At 39.8% G+C, this 20,882-nt stretch overlaps 1 protein-coding gene across 1 annotated transcript in view; it reads right to left on the bottom strand.

The window, feature by feature from the left end:
* Positions 1–19,418, bottom strand: part of ZSWIM5 (zinc finger SWIM-type containing 5) — a 130,099-nt gene extending 110,681 nt beyond the window's left edge. Inside the window, exon 1 of the mRNA XM_060689892.2 lies at positions 18,719–19,418. Coding sequence (XP_060545875.2) covers positions 18,719–19,403 — 685 coding nt within the window. The 5' untranslated portion in view covers positions 19,404–19,418. The remainder of the gene's footprint in view (positions 1–18,718) is intronic.
* Positions 19,419–20,882: the final 1,464 nt, after the last annotated feature.

Raw genomic sequence — 20,882 nt, 5'->3', positions numbered from 1 at the left:
TAACATTCAAAAGAATGAAAATGTTGGATAACCAGATGGAGAAAAATCATGGGACTTTGTCTTTATATGTAGTCACTGCAGGGAAACTTTTGTATGCACAGAGATGGAAAAACTTACAATTGGTGTTGGATGGAATGGATGGAATGGATGGTGAAGTTAATGGAACTAGCTGAGATTAGTGATTGGTAGTTCTCAAAATAAGAACTCTCTGTGTGTGTGCGCGCGCGTATGTGTGTTTGTATGTCTATGAAAAAGAGAAATAGAAACAATAAAACATGTAAATCTGCTTGTCTAAATGTCCTGAATCACTAGTTAAATTAGTCTGAATAGAATTGAAATATACTGCCTTATGGTTGTTCATGTGACATAATTAACTTAGTTGGTGGGTTCCATGCAGGGGTGGGTTCTAAATTTTTTTACTATCGGTTCTGTGGGTGTGGCTTATTTTATGGGTGTGGCTTGGAGGTCATGTGACTAGGTGGGCGTGGCTAGCTGGTCAGTCATTTCTGGAAGGTCCTCGCACTTACGACCAGTCCTCGCACTTACGACCCGATTCATTTGTTTGCTTTTAACACTGATCAGCTGTAGGACGGCCCTTTGAAGCCCCGCGGCAAGAGTTTAAACAGTTTTTTTCCCTCTAGTCATCAGCTGGGACTCAGGAGGCAGCAATAGATTGGGGGTGGGACCAAATAAAAGGTAAGAATAACATGGGTGGGGGGCTGGGAGGGCGGGGGGGAGAACAGGTTTGGTGACATCATATTGTCACCGCTACCGGTTCTGCCGAACCGGACCAAACCAAACCGGGAGGAACCCACCACTGGTTCCATGATTAGGTTCTGGAATAAATCAAAAGAACAAACCAAAAGTCAGTGCAAACCAAGGAGCCTTGGTGGCGTAGCAGACTAAAGTGCCGTTAAGTAATACCAGCTGCCTGCAATTACTGCAAGTTCGAATCTCACCAGGCTCAAGGTTGACTCAGCCTTCCATCCTTTCGAGGTAGGTAAAATGAGGACCCGGATTGTGGGGGCAATAAGCTGACTTTGTATAAAAAAGAACACCGCTTTGGGGGGGGGGCAAAGCCCTACTAAGCAGGTATATACAAAAGTATGAAGGCTATTGCTTAACGCATTGTAAGCCGCTCTGAGTCTCCAGAGAAGGGCGGCATATACATCGAACCAATAAATAAATTGAACCAATAATAAATAACTCCTGCCCCCAGTCAGTGCAGAACTCTAGGACAATAAAAAAACAAAACAAAATACAAGCTTCGCCTGCTACACCTTATTAGTAAACAGCCTGAGATGGGTATCTTACACTGGGAAATAACCCTTAGTGGATCTTTTCATCGGCTCCATTGCCTTGCGAGCTCATGATGGCATTGGTTCTCACAACACTCCAGAATGTACATGATTGGCCAGAGAACAAATCCATATAGCTTCCTTTCCCAAATGAGAATGGCCCATTAACTATTTCTAGAAGATACAGCCAATTGCCACCACATGTATTTAATTGTCTATAAACGCTAAGGCAGACCAAGGATGGCTTTAGGCACTCCATTTTGGAAACATTATTTCCTTCATCCTACCTCTAATTGCTATAGGTGGGGAATGTAGGACACTGTGATGTATATGGGAGATGCAGCCTGAATTGACATGTCAATTCCATATCAGCAAACCTGTTGCCTCAATTGGTTTTGTTGGTTTCCCGAGAGGCTGCCTTTTCCATTCAGTTCCCAACTTGTTCTTCTATCTTCTTTTGGCTGAGTGGAAAATCAGAGCCTAAGATGCCTAGGCACTTTTTAATTTCTTTTGCAATAGGTCAGTCAACTGGTTAACCTAGAGAGTGCAAATAACTAATATCCAGTCCAGTCTGGTTTAATGGATGAGATGTATAACAGGCTTGATTAGATTAATCTCAGCTCTTTAATAGTTTTTGGTTACTAAAATCTAGCTGTCTTTGAAAGTTTAACTGAAAGCATTAATTTCTGTAGCCTAGAAGAGGATTCCATTTGCTGTGGTCACTGGTCTCAGGAGTCCTGGCTTCCCACTTCTTCTTCTCATGTATAGTATTCTTCCCAGAATCCTTTTCTCAGACTGCAGTTATTCAACATTTATTCAGTGACTGAGAAAATAATCGGGACTATAGGATGGTATCCAATATTATACACACACACACACACACACACACTCTGCTCCCGCCTATTGATCAAAAGTTTCCCCAATCAATCTGTGCTTTAGTAATTTCTTTTACAAAGTTAGGGTTGATACAATGAGAAAGATAAAAGAAAATAAATGCATAGTATGAAATAACCAGAACATTGTGCATGCCAATTGGAAATACTTTTCATATAGAGAATTATGTTGGTTGGGAATGGAATTTCAACTTGGGGAACTACTAATTGTACTGAAATTAGACAGTTGTGTGTCGAAGTTGTATGGGCAATTGCTTGGCACAGAGTTTTCTATCCACAATAATGGCAGGAAGGGTAGGCAGCAAGATATAGGAAAGAATGATTTTTGCTGCTGGCTTCATGATGGAGGAGAGCATGAGAGAGCAACTAGGTAGAGGAGGCCAGAAGCAACTCTGCAGCAGATGAATTGTTTGAAAAGTGAGCTAACCGCAGTCAGATGATGCACAGCATCACAGCAATCAGGCAGAAAAAAAATAATATTTCCCGCTTCTGTGTGGCTGGTGAAAAAAATTAAAGAGAAGGAGCTCCTTAGTGCTAAAGAAAGCTAAAGGTTATATTAACAATCTGCAACCTAAAAAGTAATTTCACATACATGTAAGCAGCTGATAAGTAAACAAAAGTCTATAATTTTGGGCTACATGACTAGCCTCCCTCTAAGTACCTGATAACATATTATCTTTTGAGTACCTTTTCTGAAGTTGTTGAGGACACTGACAATGGATTTCGTGTTGAATCAATAGCTGAAAATTGAATACAAATACATTAAATGGGAAAAATGTATTCCGTACTAAACAAGACTATAACCCTCAGTTTACATAAATTCCTAACTCTGTATGAGAAGTACTACAGAGTTCTGAAAATATTGATTATTAGCTGAATGAAAGCAAATAAGTAAGAGGAAATGAAGAATAATTAGGATTCTTAGTGTTGACTTAGTCAATTATTTCAACAATACCACTTTGTACCATCCCCCCCAACATACCTGCCCCTGAAAGAAAACCCTAAGCATAATTTTTAATAAATTTATGAAATAAAGTATTTTCCTAATTATGGTAAAGTGAATTTGCGTACCATTCTAGTGATCTTTGTCTACAGTAAGGCAATTTTACAGTTTCAGCAGTATGAATATGAAGTAAAGATTGTTTTTAAATCAGTATCAGTTGCAAGAAGAGAAGTACGCACTCTTGTCAGCTAAAACAATATGCAAGTGTGGCTGCATAATGAATCATTAAGAATCTTCATTAGAATTACATTAATACTGAAATTTCAGTACAAATATCCAGGATGGTGAAGAAGTGTATGTTGGTAGTGACTAAAATAACTTTAATTGTTATTGCCTTGTATTCCTATTCTTTGTTTCGGGCTTCATGATCCGTCTTAGTCCTGTTTTATTTTCCTTGAACATTTTGCAATATTTGCCAGTTGTGTTCTGTGTAGTCTGAATTTGCTTTCTTGTAGTTGAACAAGCGTCTTAAAAGTTATTTGTAATTTATTGAATTACTTTCTATGATGTTCTATAGAGCAAATGGAAGTTTAATTATTTTTTATTAAACATATTCTTTGACAAAAAAAATAAAAATAAATAAATAAAAGGACCAATGGAGGATTCTATTGGAGAAAGGTGTAATAAGGTAAGAAAAAGGAACAGCATTTATTTGTCTGTTCTAGCATCTGACAAAGATTAATTTTAGTAGATACTGTCTCCTAAAGCAAAGTCCACAGTACATTCTCCCAGCCTATCTGCCATGTGAAATCAGAACCTTGCACAGTTTTGCTGACTGCAACATTTCTTTCACAAATGGCTTAGCCTGTTTTTCTTCAAGATAAAGGTCAAAGAGAAAATTCATTTAATAGAATTCTAGATAATACAAAACAATACAGAACAAGCACAAGGATAAGAAAATTTCAAATATGCTGTGGCAGGAGAAAGGTCAGAGTTTCATATATCTTTATGGTGCAAATTGTACTTAATGCATACAGAAAGCTCTGAATAAGCGGTTTGATCGTGTCCCCCTTGCATATAACAACATTAACTAAAAATCTTGGATTGGTCTGTCTTTTCCTGTAAGAGTGATAGGACAAAGTCCCATGTTTTCAGGCAACATACATTAAAGAACATGATATATTTCATCAGAGAATATAAAGGGAAAGAATTAATTAAATAAGTTTTGTCCAAAACATTTATCTCACTTATGTTAACTTCTATTTTTCAGAGACTACTGTACTGTGCATGTTTTTTATATTTGGTTGGATTCACAAACAAAATGGAGTTACGAACAGCCTCTCAAAATGTAAGCTGTTCACAGCTAAAGAACGGTCTGTAATTAAAGTTTAAATAACTTCAAAATATATCCACAGAAGAAGGAAAAAGCAGGGAGAAATGGAAACGAGAGGGCTTCAGTACCTAAATATTTTTTTGCCTGTAATGTTTTATGTTTCATTTTTCTTACGCTGAAATAACGTTTTTTAAAATAAACAATTTTAAGGATTTAAAAATTATCAATTGCTATTATCAATAATTATTGACTAGCAAATTATATTATAATTTATAAGTACTGTATCTAGAGCTTGTTTGATGAAATGTTTGAGGCAGCAGGCTAAAAACTAAGAGATTGTGAATTCTAGTCCTGTCTTAGATATAAAACCAGGTAATTTTGAGCCAGCTATTCTCTCTCAACCAGAAAAAAAGGCAATGACAAATCACTTCTGAAAAATGCAGTGAGGAATCACCAGGAGTAAAAACTGACTTGAAGCTTTAATGAGTGTGTCATGTGACACGCTATTATATTTTCTAGTTTCTATATTTTAACTAAGAAGTATGTAAACATTTTAACATATCATTTTGTATGTATTTGCAATTTACTTAAACACAAACATTTTTTTCCACACACACCAGGTCAGAAATTAAAATGAACTGCTTACTAATCAGAGTGCAGCTTTGAACAGATGAGCGGGAGCAGTTCTTTCTTCACTTTGTCTAAAATTCAGATATGCAGTTCATTTTAGTTTCTGAAACCACATTTAGTATTTAGACATTTATTCTACTGAAACAGGCAATGTAGGTAGAGAGACTGAGCAATTAAGGCTGCCCAATGCTAAAAGTCTGTAGAATTCCACCCTGACCTCTGCTAATCAAGCACATGAGCATTTTTACTCCCTTTAGGGGCAAGAAATGTGACTTGTGGATTCATCAACTGAGTCTGGATTAACACAATTGCTTAGGCTCCACTGTGCCAGACGATAAGCCCAAATACAAATAAACAAATGCATATTTTATTTTATTCTCTGATTTCTAGTTTACAATGACAGCATTGATAAAAATGTTCACAAAACACTAACTATGACATATTGACATCCAGCACATTCATGAACAAACAGAAACATGAACATTTTTTTATCTCTCACAAGAAGGCTTCAGGATTGATTGCTCTTGAAATAGTGAATGAATATGTACTTTTCAAGGAATAAAAAGGTGAAAGAACAATAAACATGGACGTTTGCACAATTTTTCAACTTCTTTTATATCATTTGTACTTTGCACTCCTAGATTTTCTTTTTTTTAAATGAAACTCTTTGATTCAGGGATTGTTGCTTTTAAAGGAATTCACACACCTTCGAATGTTCATTACGGCAACTGGCTTCAGGAAAGAAATGATAACATCTTATACTTATTAAATTAAAAAAAAACTAGACCACTTTGGTCTAGTGGTTAAGGCACCAGGCTAGAAGCCAGGAGATTGTGAGTTCTATTTCCATTTTAGGCATGAAAGCCAGCTGGGAAATTTTGGATCAGTCACTCTCTCTCAGCCCAATTCACCTCACAGGGTTGTTGTTGTGAGGAAAACAGGAAGAAGAAGGAGTATTATGTGTATTCACTGCCTTGATTTGTAAAAATAATAAAGGCGGGAAATAAATAAATAAATAAACAAACAATTCGTGTGTGTGTGAGAGAGAGAGAGGGAGAGAGAGAGTGAGTGAGTGAGTGAGAGAGGAGAGAGAAACAGACAGACAATGAACAGAGTAAAAGGGAGCGGGGGGGAGGAGAGAGAGATTCATTTCAAATGTACAAAATAGGCATACTAAACCTTTCATATTTTGAAAGTATATGGAAAAAGATATTGTATTTTTGACTGTTTTAGTACTGTAATGCTGAATCATGCTTATTTCTCTCTCGCTCTCTCAAGAACCATCTGTTCCCTGTGAGGGACTCAATCGTTATCTGAGGTTCTCTAATGTGAATGTTATGAGTCTTCTAATGATTGTGGCAAGAGGTATTAGCAACAGTCCCCCACGAGACAGAGACTAGTTTAACTAAAAGCAAAAGCACATTTTCAGCCTGCAGACAACTGCTGCTTTGCATGGCTTGCAAAGTGCAAAGCAGGCCTATGTGAACAGAGAGGCTCTGAATCAAGTTATGAAAGAAACACCGAGCACTGGAGAATGAAGAGGCACGAAAGCCAAACAGAAGCATTTAAACCACCAAGACCCAGGAACCAACGACTTCATCTTCGGATGGGTACCTTGAAGCCATATTTTTGCGATGCCCACACATTTCTACAGCCACAGAATTTGAGCTTGAAATATATACTACTATAATCATTAAACCATGCTTAACAATAATAAAAAATCCAATGTAATAACAAAAAAGAAACCTTTTTATTTTAATAATGAAAAAGAAATCTCACCAAAACTCCCCTTCAAAACAAAGGAAAAAGCAAAAGGAAAATCTTTGCCACAGTCACAAGGCATGCCTCCCCAAATACCTTGCAACACATCCAATATAGCCCTTGGGCCACCAGAACTATTAGGTGGAGCACCTAGTCACCAAAGATTCCTCTCTCCTTATGTAACAAGGGTGCTAGAAACAAGGAAAGGATTTTAGAAAGGAAAGAGTGAAGGAGAAAACATTCTGAAGACTACTTGACATAAAGTTGATTAATTGATTTGAGTGATTGATTATGTGTCATCAAGATGATGCTGCCTCTTAGCAACCACACAGATAGACCTGTCCCCAACTTGGCCCTTCAGGTCTTCCAATGGTATTCCCTTTGCCACTGTTACGGAGGTTATCCCACTTCCTGCTGTTTGTCTTCTTCTCCTTCTACCTTTCCCTGCATTACAGACTTCTCCAGAGAGCTATAGGTCATCCTATTATTTATTGATTCAGTGACTGCCCAACTCAAACAATGTGACTCTGGGTGATATACAGCAGAAAACAAACAATAAAGCAAAGCACGCAGCATTAAAAACATATTTTGTCAGCTTGGTAGTACTAGCCTAGGAATCAGGAGACAGCAAATTCTAGGTCTGCTTTAGGCATAACTGTTCCACTTCTTCCCGCAAATTGGCTCGATCCCTTAAAATTGCTCATCATTCCTCTTTCCAGTTTTATTGCTTGCAAAGTGCAAAATAAAATTGGGCTTCATTTAAATGCGTTATTTTGTACTTGAATACAATACAATATATAGTACATAATAATACAATGGAATTTGGCCCAGAGCTTCACAACAGTAAAGAACAAGGGCTACATTACAATTAAGGACTACTGTACCTACAGCATCCAAACATGTATTTGCATAACATCACCTAGATGTTCCCAAGAAAATAGTCATGGAAATTGTTTACGTATTTTTAATTATACTTTTTTTAAAAAAAATGTTACATGTTAAATGTTTCCATGACTGTTTTAAATTAAAACCTGACTTTAATAAGGATAATTATTTTATTATTAAAAATGATTTTTTTATTATTTAATCATTTAATAAGAATAAGACTTAAGGTTAACTCATAACCTTTTAAAACTCTAAAACAGAATATTTAAATCATAACGCCCTATTAAATTTAATGGGAAAATTAAAGCCTTTGATTTAATCTTCTACAGAAAACAATAGGAATTTATGACTGATGAACTCTAGCAACCTATAATCCTGTTTGTTTCGTGTCCTTGGACAAATATAAACAGCCCATCTAGAAGTATCTATATTCATTACATTTCCAGGATAAATTCCACTAAACCAACTGAAATTTAACTCTGAGAAGACCGATCTAATACAGGTAGTCCTTGACTTACAGCCACTCATTCAGCAACCGTTTGAAGTTATAACAGCACTGAAAAAAGTGACATGACCAGTCCTCACACTTACAACTGTTGCAGCATCCCCTGGATAGTCCTGTGATCAAAATTTGGGTACTTGGCATCTGGCATATATTTACACCATTCCGAAGCTGTGTGACTGCCATGTGTGACCTTTCCAGCAGGTTTACCACAAGCACTCAATGGGTGGAGCCAGATTCACTTAATGTCCAAGTTATTCACTTAACAATGGCAGTGATTCACTTAACAACCATGGCAAAAAGATTGTAAATTAGGAGCAACTCACTTAACCCTGCAACCCCCTTAGCACCAGAAATTTTAGTCACCAATTGTGATCGTGACTCAAGGGCTATGTGTATTGCAATGTCACTAAGCAGTTCAAACATTATATACTGGTAAATGATTTGCTGCTCAAAGCTGCTTTGTAGAATAACTTAAAACTCTTACTCCTTGCTGTATGTATATCACTGCATCCAAACCCAAACAGGTCTAGTACAGTAATCAGAAAGGTTTTCTATTGATGTACTTTAGCGAGACTTAATCCTTACAAAATGTGTTGAGGAAAGCACCCTGTAATTGTTGTTAAACCAAAGAAGATTAAAATGTAAAATATTGCCTAGAGGAAACACAAAGTTGTACTTAACCAGAAATAAATCCCATTGCCATGAGAGCTGAAATCTGCTACAATTATAAAAAATCAGCCCTGGAAAACTAAGGCTGCATTCATAGGATGCCTGGATGTGAAATAGTATAAGGCAGGGGTCACGTGACATATCGGGACTTGTTTTCCCCCTTCGCTAAACTAGGCATGGGCGTGACCAGTGTTTGAAGCATCCAGCCCATGGGCCGTGAGTTTGACAGTCCTGGTATAAGGGGTACCATTAACACTGAGCAGGAAGTACAGCTTGTGTGAAAATCACCTGCTGAAACATCTTCTCCTGCATAATTGTTACATATGTAGAAACATTAATTCTCCTGTATCTGCCCATCCTATTCACACAAGCTTAACTGCTGAGGATTTTTCACTGCCAATATATATCTAAGAACATCAGGGGCGGGTTCTACAATGGAGCCCCTTTTATCTATGTGGCACCATTCCAGTGGATTTCTTTCTTTCTCTTCTTCTATAAGCTTGCTGCTTATAGTAGCTGCTTAGCAGACATGTGACAATAACGAACAGTATCTGCTGTACTCATGACACAAATCCAGGTCATATACCACTGTAGACCTGTAAATTAGATGAAAACAAATATAATAGGAAATTCAAAGAACATATTAACTGCATCAGCTCACTGCATGCTCTGATTCCCCATCATCACCGCAACAGCCATTAGGCAAATCTATATTTGTAAAGTCATAGGATTCCTTTTTCCATAGAAGGTGAAGAAAATATTCCTTCCTTGTTTCTACATACAGGTAGTCCTCGACTTACAACAGTTCATTTAGTGACTGTTCAAAGTTACAACAGCACTGAAAAAATGGACTTAGGACCATTTTTCACACTTAAGGCCACTGCAGCATACCCATGGTCATGTCCTCAAAATTCAGATGCCTGGCAACTGATTCATATTTATGGCGGTTGCAGTGTCCAGGGGTCATGTGGCCACTTTTTGCAGTCTTCTGACAAGCAAAGTCAATGGGGAAGTCAGATTCACTTAACAACTGTGTTACTAATTTAATGACTGCAGTGGTTCACTTAACAACTGTGGGAAGAAAAGTTGTAATGCAGGGAAAAATTAACTTAATAACTATCTCACACAACAACAGAACTTTTGAGCTCAATTATGGTTGTAAATCGAGAACTACCTGTACAGAAAAATAGCAGGGATATTTTTACTAATAAAGCAACAGAATGTAAGTTCTGTTCTTTGCTCCATAGAACATTTGATACAGTACCCAAGCAACTGAAAAAGGTGCTCATATATAATATGCTTCTGTGGCCTGCCAGTAAGAGCCGCTTTGCTGATTGGACTCTCCATTAGAAAAGCATTACTGCTTTCAAACTGATGCTCACATATATCTTATTTCTTTATTATCACTTTTCTATTTTCACCCTCTAATTGCCTCTTCTTCTTCTCATTACTGACCCTGAAAGAACTCTCCAAAAATCATTCTTAGAAAGAAATAGACAATTGAGAGAAAAGGAGCATCAAACATGTTGAGAGAATATGTTGGATATTTCCAGAAGAAGACAGATGTCAGAGTGATAAGATTAAAAACTCAATGTAGTTTAATACTGAATAGTGTTCAAAGCTGAAAATGGTTTAAGAGGGGCTACACTGTATACATGCACAGGTAGCCCTTGAATTATAATGGCGATTGGGATTGCTAACCCTATGTAATGTAGTTGTAAAGCATGACATTGCATGACTGCATTGCTTAATGATGGCAATCCTAGCATTCCTTGTTGTGGTCGTTAACCAAATTTAACCAAATTCCATCTAGGCAGTCCTTCAGGTTGTTAAGTAAGATGCAAAAGCAGCCTCAGGTAAGGATCAAGTGGATGCTGCAGAGAGGGTAGAGGAGGCCCTCAGAGACCCAGTGCAGGCTACACACAAGTTGGGGGATGCTGTATTGCAGAGTGAACTTCGGGAGGCCGGTGAAAGAGGATTGTGGGGTACCTGCATGCGTGGGAAAGAGGGGAAGGATGCATGAGAGGTGCATGCATGTTTGTCTGTGAACGCAGGAAGACCCAAGGAAGGAGGGTGCTGGTGGGTGCATGTCTGTGTGCAAGCACAGGAAAGTCCAGGGAACGAGGGAGCTGGTGGATGCTTATCTATGCACAAATGCAGGGAGGATGGGGAAGATCAAAGCTGGTGGGTGTGAATGAGTGAAGGGGATGGGGTGTGTGAGTGAAGAAACTTGTGATCTTTCCTGTTGACTTCCCCACTGACTTTGCTTGTGGGAAGCCAGCAGACTGCTGCAACCAAACATAAATATTGACAAGTGTCCAAATTTTGTTCACATGACTTTGTTTGGGGCCATCGCAGTGACTGGAACTTTGAGAGCTGTTCGTAAGTTTCTTCATTCAGTATCATCATAACTTCGAACAGTTGCTGAACAAATAGCCATAAGTCAAGGACTCCCTGTATAGTATTTCTTTAGTCTCATTATCATGTCTAGTGAAAATAGGTATGAGATGAGAGGTTTTACTAACAATACAAAAATTTGCAAAATCTGTTTACAAGTTTCCAAGGGACTAAAAATGCTCAGACAAAAATTTTACTTAACCAACAATCCCCAATGAAGGACCAGCCTGCAGTGCCTCTGCCAACAAAAATGGAGCTTGAGAGGGCCACGTGCGGCCCTCTCGAGCTCTGTTTTCACTGGCAGAGCATTGCAGGAGGCCGTCACAGCCAAAAACAGCTCTGTTTTCGCTGGCAGAGTGCTCAGGCCACCACAGACACCACCGACACAAGTGACATCAAGCTGGCCATGCCCACCCTTGCCACACCCACCCCAACCCCCCAAGGTCAAACAAAACCCTGATGCGGCCCTCAATGAAATTGAGTTTGACACCCTCAAAGATTCCTCACTGAGCAATTGTAAATTAGCCAGATATGTTTATCTTTCTGCCTCTCCCTGCTAGACTTAAACTGTATAGTACCGCTTATGAAAAACACATTTAATATTCTCTAGAGTAGAAGTATATGGTACTTCAAATGTAAAAAAATTCAACCAGAAAAATTCAAACCATGGTCACTAAACAAAATGTTTTAAGTTGAGAAGTATAGTACTTGTACAATCTTTGCAGAGTCAGTGATTGAAATTAAAAAGTGAACACAAATTTTGTGCACAGCTTTTCACTTTGGAAACAAAATTCAATCACTAAAGTGTAGTAAGAGGGATACATAATTTGGTAATGGTACTTCAGAATAATTGTTGACTGCACATTGCATGTGAGGCAGCAATATGATGTTATTGCAAAAGACCAGACAAAGAAGCAAGTACAGTTTTGGATCACAGCAAGAGACACACATTTTCTAAAGCAATAAGAATAAGAAATAGTTATATTTTATTCGCTTTTGGTCAGATTTTTCATTTAAATTCTTATCATTACACTAAGGATTCACTGAAATTATTCTCTTATTATATCTGGGTTATTTGTCTACTATTGTCTTTGCCCATTCTATATGATCCAATAGAGCTAGCATGCCCTGGGACCCACCAAATAATGCCAACATATAGGAACCATAAGGTATATCATCTGCCCTATGGAACAATCTCTCTTACAGCCCCCTTCAACAACCCCAAATGTGACTGGCCCCATCCCTGTCAGCCTTTATGAAGGACCTGAAGACTGGGCTTTTTTCCTGTCCAAGGAAAGCAGTTGAATCAGATATGTGTTGTGCATCTGATCCTCTGCATAATATATTTTATCTTATTGTTTATTATTTTACAACTTTCTATTAATGTCTATGGAGCTTCTCAGGCATCCAGGTCATGGTTGTCCTAAAGGTGCTTTTTCAAAAGGCAACTGGACTTTGTTTTTTCCTTGAAGACGTTTCACTTCTAATCCAGAACTAGAACTAAAGAAGCTTCTTGGATAAGAAGGGAAACATCTTCAAGGAAAGTTGCCTTTTGAAAAAGCACCTTTGGGACAACTTTCTATCAACTCTTTTCACTGTGCTAGCCACCCAAGGTCACATGGCAAGGGGACATCAGATAAATCAATGAAATAACTAATTAAAAATGGAAAATGTTCCACAAAAGACAACAAGAATACCAAGAGACTAGAAGTTAAGTCCTATGAACAGTCATTGAAGCAGCTGGGATGTAGTAATTTTAATCTCGAAATGAGGGATATGATAATACCTTAAATAATGTTATATAGTGGTACCTTGGTACTCAACTGCTTTGAAACTCATCAAATTTGGTACTCAATGCATTTTGACAAGAAAATGTTGTCCCGGTACTCATCATTTGTTTGGTACTCAAAGCGCAAACTAGAACTTTTCGGTGTCAGTTGCCTCATGACTCGCTACCCTTTCCAGCCAAAACAAAGGATGATGCATTATCTTATCTTAGCTTCTGTGATGCAACCTTATCTTAGCTTCTGTGGTTTTGTGGGGTTTTGTGGTTTTTTCCCTCATCTATGTAGGTAAAGTTTTTATTTTATTTAATCTAAGTATTTATTAATTTTTATGTTTACTTCTCATGTAAAGTAATGGTCGTTTCTGGCCCTAGAGCCAGAAATGACTAGCACGCATGTGTGGGGGAACCTTTACCTTTACCTTAAAGAAATGGTATACGACCCTATCTTTTTACATATTGCCTTAAAAAGGTACCTTGTCATTGGTTTGAGAATGCATTAAATTTATTTACATTATTCCTTATGGGAAAAATTTGTTAGATACTCATTGTTTTTCGTACTCATCACACCTCCCGTAACAATTAACAAATACCCAGGTACAACTGTATAGAAGAAGGTCCACATGTTCTCTCTTGTTCCAAAATGTCAGACACAGAATAATGGATTTAAGTTCCAGGAAAGCAGTTTCCAATTGAATGTTAGGGAAAAAGTTCTATCACAGCAGTTAGAGCTAATTACGCATTGAGATGCTGAGCTCTCTTTTGGATGTGTTCAACCAGCTGCGATGTTTTAATTTCCAACTTGATTATGATTCTATAAACTGTATAACAAAAATCAATACAAGCTTTTAAGCTTGAAAGTTAGCCATTGAAGGGCAAACTATATTACATTAAATGTGTTTGTTCTAATATTTTGAATAGCTAATTAACTATATCTAATAGCAACAGATCCATTTGAATAGGGGTTCTCAAATTGTAGGTCATTGCTTCCAGGAGAAACATGAGAAATTCAGAAATGAGCTGCAAAATATTTTTAAAGCCACAGCAAGCTTATACCATCAGAGTGACAAGCAAAGTCTGGAAAAAGTTTTGACAGAGGGCTAAATATGTGGATCTACTTAAGCCATCTGTCAAAAATATCTGTCAGTCGCAGCAGTACTGCAATTGGCAAATGGTTTCCCACCAGCTCATCATTTCTAGCATGACATTTATTTATTTATCAAATTTCTATACTGCCTATCACACTTACATGACATGATGTATAAGAATATATCTGAAGTCTCTGGAGTGTCTGTAGATATTTCTCTGTTATCAAACTTCAGTTCAACTGCATTTTTAACTGTTATTATAAACTCTTAACCATTCAAAATGGGTAAAAATATTAGGCAGTTAAGACAAAAGCTAATTTACCAGGAGCGCTGCTAAAAGTAAGCCTGAGCAAAGGATATCTCATGAAAGTTACATTTCATGCTACATTTATTCCTTGCCCAGTTCTAACCCAAATGAAATCCTTAATAGGGGTGGCACAAATGTACTTATTACTTGAGCATTGCAAAGTTTGAGTATATAAACTTTAAAAAAGTAGTCCCTATTTACACAAGTACAGGAAAAAATTGTGAAAATTAGCTTACTAAATATTAATATCCTCATCTTTTAGATTTTGAGAAAATCTCACTAGACATTAATGTTTCATGTTAAGATTCTGTGTACTTTTATTTTCAATGCATCTAGTAATTTTTAAATACTACTACCACTGCTACATAAAACTAAATATGTATTATTATATGCTTATTAAAAGATAAAGATACTTGTGTCCAACAGCTTTCCAAACATGAAATATCAGTTTAATGATTGTAGTTACATTAAAATGAAACAGTGTTTGCTTTTCCAAATATGAAAGAGCAATAAACTGTGGACAATGGTAGGTCCCAAAAGGTTACATGCAAAAATCATTTTATCCTGTCCACCTGTTATTTTTTTTTATTGCTTAAGCGCAAATACACAACTATCTGTTTTATAAATGTCTACATTCTTTTGAAACAATATTTCTTTTGTATTCACATGATTTTACCAGGTATGAAGAGACATAAAAATACATTGGTTATATAGCAACATAAAGAAATGCAGAACCATAGATAGTGTTTATTATAAATTAGCACCTGAACAGATTTCATACCATTGGTAGGATTTTTTTTTCATTAAAATATAATGACCCCATATAGTATATCCAAGCATCAAATTTCCAATTTAAGTGCAAATATTTCTGGACCTAACAAATTTCTTTGCTGGTTAGGGTTATGCCTCTTTTTACATTAAAAGGTGTGGTTACCTGTAGAATTACAGAATGAGTTATGCCCCACCATCTGCACAAAATAAACATCTATCACCTCAGAGCATGTTTGTTTTATTAAATGATTGCTCATCCCTTTCTGGCAAACAGCTTACAATATTATACAAATAGACATACTCCTTCCTCTATTAAGTAAGCAATTTTTCATCTCTTTCTCCAACCCTGTTATGAATTAGTTTATGGTTTCAAATTTTTTTAAAAAAACTGAGATAGAGCATCAGTACAAACTGAAAACCTTTTTTAGTATCATGGGCTGAATAGGCTATATACCTACATGAAGCACACATTCGTGATTCATAGTTCAATAAGTAAACTATCACTGACACTGCTGAGTAATCCATTAAAAAACACTTAACAAATACCAGTCTGTATTTAAAGTTTACATTTATTAATACAGAACCTAGCAAAATAAGAAGTTATGTTACTATCTGCAAGTCTCAAGATATTTGTATTAATCATGGAATTATAAAATGCCCAAGTTATTGTAACAATGCCCATACTTTAGGTATAAGCATCAAGAGGCCCATGCAATTTGATGTACACTGAAACTGAACATGGTTGTACTAGTGAAACACCTTTACAAACTTAATATTTTCTTTTCCATATTCAAGAAATGTGTCTTTGCGATTTTGATAGATACATTTTTAATATAATTAAGAGACTGAAATGCTTTTTGTCTCTTATAAATTGTTTACTTACTCCCTATGTTTTAAGAATACTCATTTTAGAGGAAGCATTTTTAAGCTGTTATAGCAAATATTGATAACAGAATACTAAAGCATTTAGCATGATTAAATAATATGACCAAACAGCATGACTAAATATGACTAAATAAGATTCCTAGAAATAACAGCATAAGCTACTTATAATTTACCCATAATATTCCATCTGGTGGTGCATATTATTGCAACAAAAATCATTTAAAAATCACTCCAAATGAATTTATATACATTAAATCAAACCTGAAATTCCCAGCCCCAACATTCACGTACCAAATGTATTACTAATTTAATGTCTTCCTTTATAAGAAATTTAATATTTTTTACTCCTTCAGTCTGAAATGTTCTATCATGTAGAGATGCCAAACTGGGTAGACAATTAAATATTTTATTAGAGGAAGACTCTAATGAAGTCTTTATGAAGACTCATTTCTTTTATTATGTGTATTGTTTCATTTCATCCTTTTTTATTTATCTTAAATGACTGAAGGATCTATTATCAAAACTGGACAAAGTCCCAGCCTAGGAAAAAAAATCTAACAAAATAATATCTTTACCATTTTGGCATGTAAATATACCAGAGTATGATACCAAAATCAATATATAATATTCTTGTCCTTTGGATTAGGTCTAGGTTGTACCACTGTACCTTTCCTTCATTGTATTGGGATATTTTTAATGGCTCAAAAAATGAATTTGCTGCTGATGAATGACAGTAGACCGAGTACAACATAACTTTACATTTCAGATTTGCAAAACAAATCATACCAGGATACCAGTTTTGATGAGAACACTCATTTCATTTATCTCTGTTAACTATGCAAATGAGATTATTTTCTGTTAGACTAAAAAAAAAAGATTTCTTTCATATTGTCGCTTTGTTTTCATTCATAAGCCTCTGATCAACCTAGCAATGATGAACTTTGTGCAGGATGTCAAGGTAGTCAAAGGATTCGTGTTTTTTTTATTTCCAATGGAATAATAAAATGCATTACTGAAAGCTGCATCTTTTTACATTAATTGAAAGGGAATAGTAAAATGTCAACTACCCAGATACTTGTCAGAGTTATACATGTTTTGTTTTCTCCTAAGGAATACTATTTGTTGCAATCCAGGAAAGTTACAATTCTTTGGGCAGAAAGCAGTCTTTTCTTCCATTTTAAAAGCACCACCGTACTGTTTAGATTCCAGTTTTCCAAATTGCCTTTTTATGTGATGATATTTTTCTTATTCTCATCTGGCCTTTTGGCTACCCCACTCTCACCCTGCAAGGAAGGGATAGCTGGGACGGCTGGGCAAGAAAGCAATGGTTACGGACACAATTTGGGTGAAAGGTGTATTCACTCAGTCCAGTTCAGCCACTCAACTGGCAGCTGCCTATTGCTTTAGGTCAGTGTTTCTCAACCTTGGAAGCTTGAAGATGGGTGGACTTCAATTCCCAGAATCCCCCAACTGGCAGCTGCCTAATGCTTTAGGTCAGTGTTTCTCAACCTTGGAAGCTTGAAGATGGGTGGACTTCAATTCCCAGAATCCCCCAACTGGCAGCTGCCTAATGCTTTAGGTCAGTGTTTCTCAACCTTGGAAGCTTGAAGATGGGTGGACTTCAACTCCCAGAATCCCCCAACTGGCAGCTGCCTAATGCTTTAGGTCAGTGTTTCTCAACCTTGGAAGCTTGAAGATGGGTGGACTTCAATTCCCAGAATCCCCCAACTGGCAGCTGCCTAATGCTTTAGGTCAGTGTTTCTCAACCTTGGAAGCTTGAAGATGGGTGGACTTCAACTCCCAGAATCCCCCAACTGGCAGCTGCCTAATGCTTTAGGTCAGTGTTTCTCAACCTTGGAAGCTTGAAGATAGGTGGACTTCAATTCCCAGAATCCCCCAGCCAGCGCTGCTGGCTGGGGGATTCTGGGAGTTGAAGTCCACCCATCTTCAAGCTACCAAGGTTGAGAAACACTGCTTTAGGAGACTTCACACCAAGGTCTGCCTCCCTTCCAACCATTAGCAACACCCCCCACCCCCAATTACCAACCAGGTTACAGAAATAACGATATCTGTTAACAGCGCTTGCTCCTTTCTCAATGGCCACAAAACACATTCCACACATCCTCCTTTTCCCGCCGCCCCCCCCCCCCGCACCTCACCCTCAGCTCTGAGAACTGGCCGCGATGGGAAGTCCTGTCAAATTACAAACGAGAGCAGACAAAAGGCTGCGATCGTGTGTGTGCGCGCGCGCGCGTGTCTCTGTGTGTGTGTGTGTGTGTGTGTGTTGGGGGGTCGGGATCTTGGAGCACAGAGGTACGGGAGAAAAGACGATAAAACGAGGGGTGGGGGAGGAAGAAGGCAAGGGTGGAATAAAGGTGGAAAGGGAAGCGAAGCGAAGCGGAGGGCGAGATTCGAAACCGGAATGGAACTTGACAGGCGGGAGGGCAGCGGAAGGGCAGACGGGTGGAGGGGGGAAGAGGAGGACAGGGCAGAAAAAAGGACAAGGGAGGAAAGCGGACGGAAAGGATCTGTGCAATGACGGGGCAGAAGAAGAAGCGCCCTTCACTCACCCACTTGCAGCGCGTTATCCACGGCGCCTGTCTCCAGCAGGCGGATGCCTCTGCGGAACGGGAGCCCCTCGGAGATGGCGGCGCTGGCGGCGGCAGGCAAAGGAGCCGGGCCGGACGCCCCCGAGGGAACAGCTGGACCAGGGACGGTAGCCGGGGTCTCCTCTCCTCCGATTCCGATATTCGTCCCGCCGCCGCCGCCGCCCGCGGCTGCTGAGGCGCTGCCGGATGCCCCGTTGCCGCCGGGTCGCCCGGGCTGAAAGCTGGAGTACATGCATATCTGACGCTCGCTGCGGGGGAAGCTCCAGTAGACGATGCGGCGCTGCACGGGCTCCGGGATGCGCTGGAAGCGGCCCTCCACCCGCTCGAAGGCCCAGCTGCCTGCCACCCGCTTGGCTGCCGCGTCCAGCAGCGACTCGGGTTGCAGCAGGGGCAGCAGCGCCCCCTCCGGCCCGCAGCCAGGCCCCGTGCCCGGCCCGCCCGGGGGGCAGCAGCCGCGCGTCCCGCCGTCGCCTCCGCCGCAGCCACCGCCCGCCGCCGCCGTTCCGACGGGACCTCCCGGGTAGACCCCGGATCGGGGCAGCGTCGCCGCCCCCACCACCCGCGAGCACAGGCGCTTGGGGCCCGGCGACCCCGCGGCGGGCAGCGGCGGTCGGAGCAGCTCCTCTCCCTCGCCTCCCTCCGCCATGGCTGCGTCCGACCCACTGAGTTCCAGCCGGTGCCTGCCTGCCTGCCGTCCGCCCGCCCGCCTGCGAACGCGGGGGGCGGGGGGCGGTAGAGGGAGGAGACTACTGCGGCGGGGAGGGAGGGAGGGAGGGACGGTGGACGGGCACCCCGGTGTGGGCAGCTGCCCCAGAGACCCGCGGCGGGAGGGAAGGGGGGGATCACGTGGCTCCTGCCGCTACCATTTCGCCCCCTGCCCGAACAATCACTCGCTCCTGTCTGCAACCTGCGTGGGTGCGCGGGGGGGGGGGAGTGTGCTCTATTCACGAATTGACTTTTCCCCCTTGCGCGCTCACCGCGCTTCCCGTTCTTAATCTGACCGCGATTTCCTTTCCCGAGTGTTCCTGGCGTTTGAACGACCGCAAAGGGAGGTGGAGTGGGGGGGGAGGGAAGAAGAGGGAATGCTTTTGTTCGCATTCGGGGAAGCAAGATCGCCGCGGGGACAATGTTCACGGGGAATGACTTCGCCGCGCGCCGAGAGCTCCTGCTCCGGAATCTGCTCGCCGCGGTCCTTCGTGGGCTGGAATTAAAAGTCGGACTCAACGGGCATGGCCGGCTCCAAGCAGCGACTTTTCTTCGGGAGATTTCTGGCTTGTCGCGTCTCTCGCCTAGGATTAAAGCAGCGCTTCCAAGGCTGGTGCCAAGGCTGGTTAGACGCGCTTGAACTTTCCACCAGCCTCCTGCTTTAGAAACAAGGCGTCGAATAGCGAAGCGTCTCCCGTCGTACGAACGCGCCTTTGCCTTCTCCGTTCACACCACGCAGAATCCGTTGTTGTGGCTTCTCACGACTGAGCATTAATATTCTTTTAGCCAGTCATCATACTGAAGTCTAAGACGGAGAAAGTGCCTTCTCAAAGAGCAGAACTCCATAGGGCCCCCTGTTGTACATACAGTTAAATACCCTGCCGTTTTACCAGAAATCCACAAAGCAAGCGATCACAATTTCCATTCTCATGAATAAATGTCTTTCAAAGGATCTCTGCAATGATTTTCATCCCAAATATACCTCCTGAAACATGAAGGGTCCCAATTCACTTTAAAAAGAAAGAATATGCCTTTTTCTTTCTTTTTTTTTATGTCTTTGTACATAGATTAATTAAAAGGCAGATAACTGGGCATTTATCATTTCTAGAACAGTACACAGATAAATTGACCATATATAGAGTATAATTATTTCACTAGAACAATCAAACGTAGATTGTTTACTGAAATTAATTGGCCTTCACGTTTATATCTCTTCAGATCCGGCGGTAGACTCTGGTACATACTAGCAGGAAGTTTTTAAATCAAACTATAACTTGGTTGGCAAAACTTGTAGATCTAAACCCGATCTGCACCCAGGTTAAATTCCTCAAACCAAGATGTGTGTTGAGACTGACTGAATCATACCTGACTCAGCCATATTCTGTAGAAGCTGGTTATTTTCTTTGAAGCAAAGCACTCA

The sequence above is a fragment of the Pantherophis guttatus genome, chromosome 3 (genome assembly GCF_059756535.1).
Source record: "Pantherophis guttatus breed Tessera chromosome 3, ASM5975653v1, whole genome shotgun sequence".
NCBI classification, from domain to species: Eukaryota; Metazoa; Chordata; class Lepidosauria; order Squamata; family Colubridae; genus Pantherophis; species Pantherophis guttatus.
Note: the sequence above shows the minus strand (reverse complement) of the source record. Positions and strands in the feature narration are given on the sequence as shown.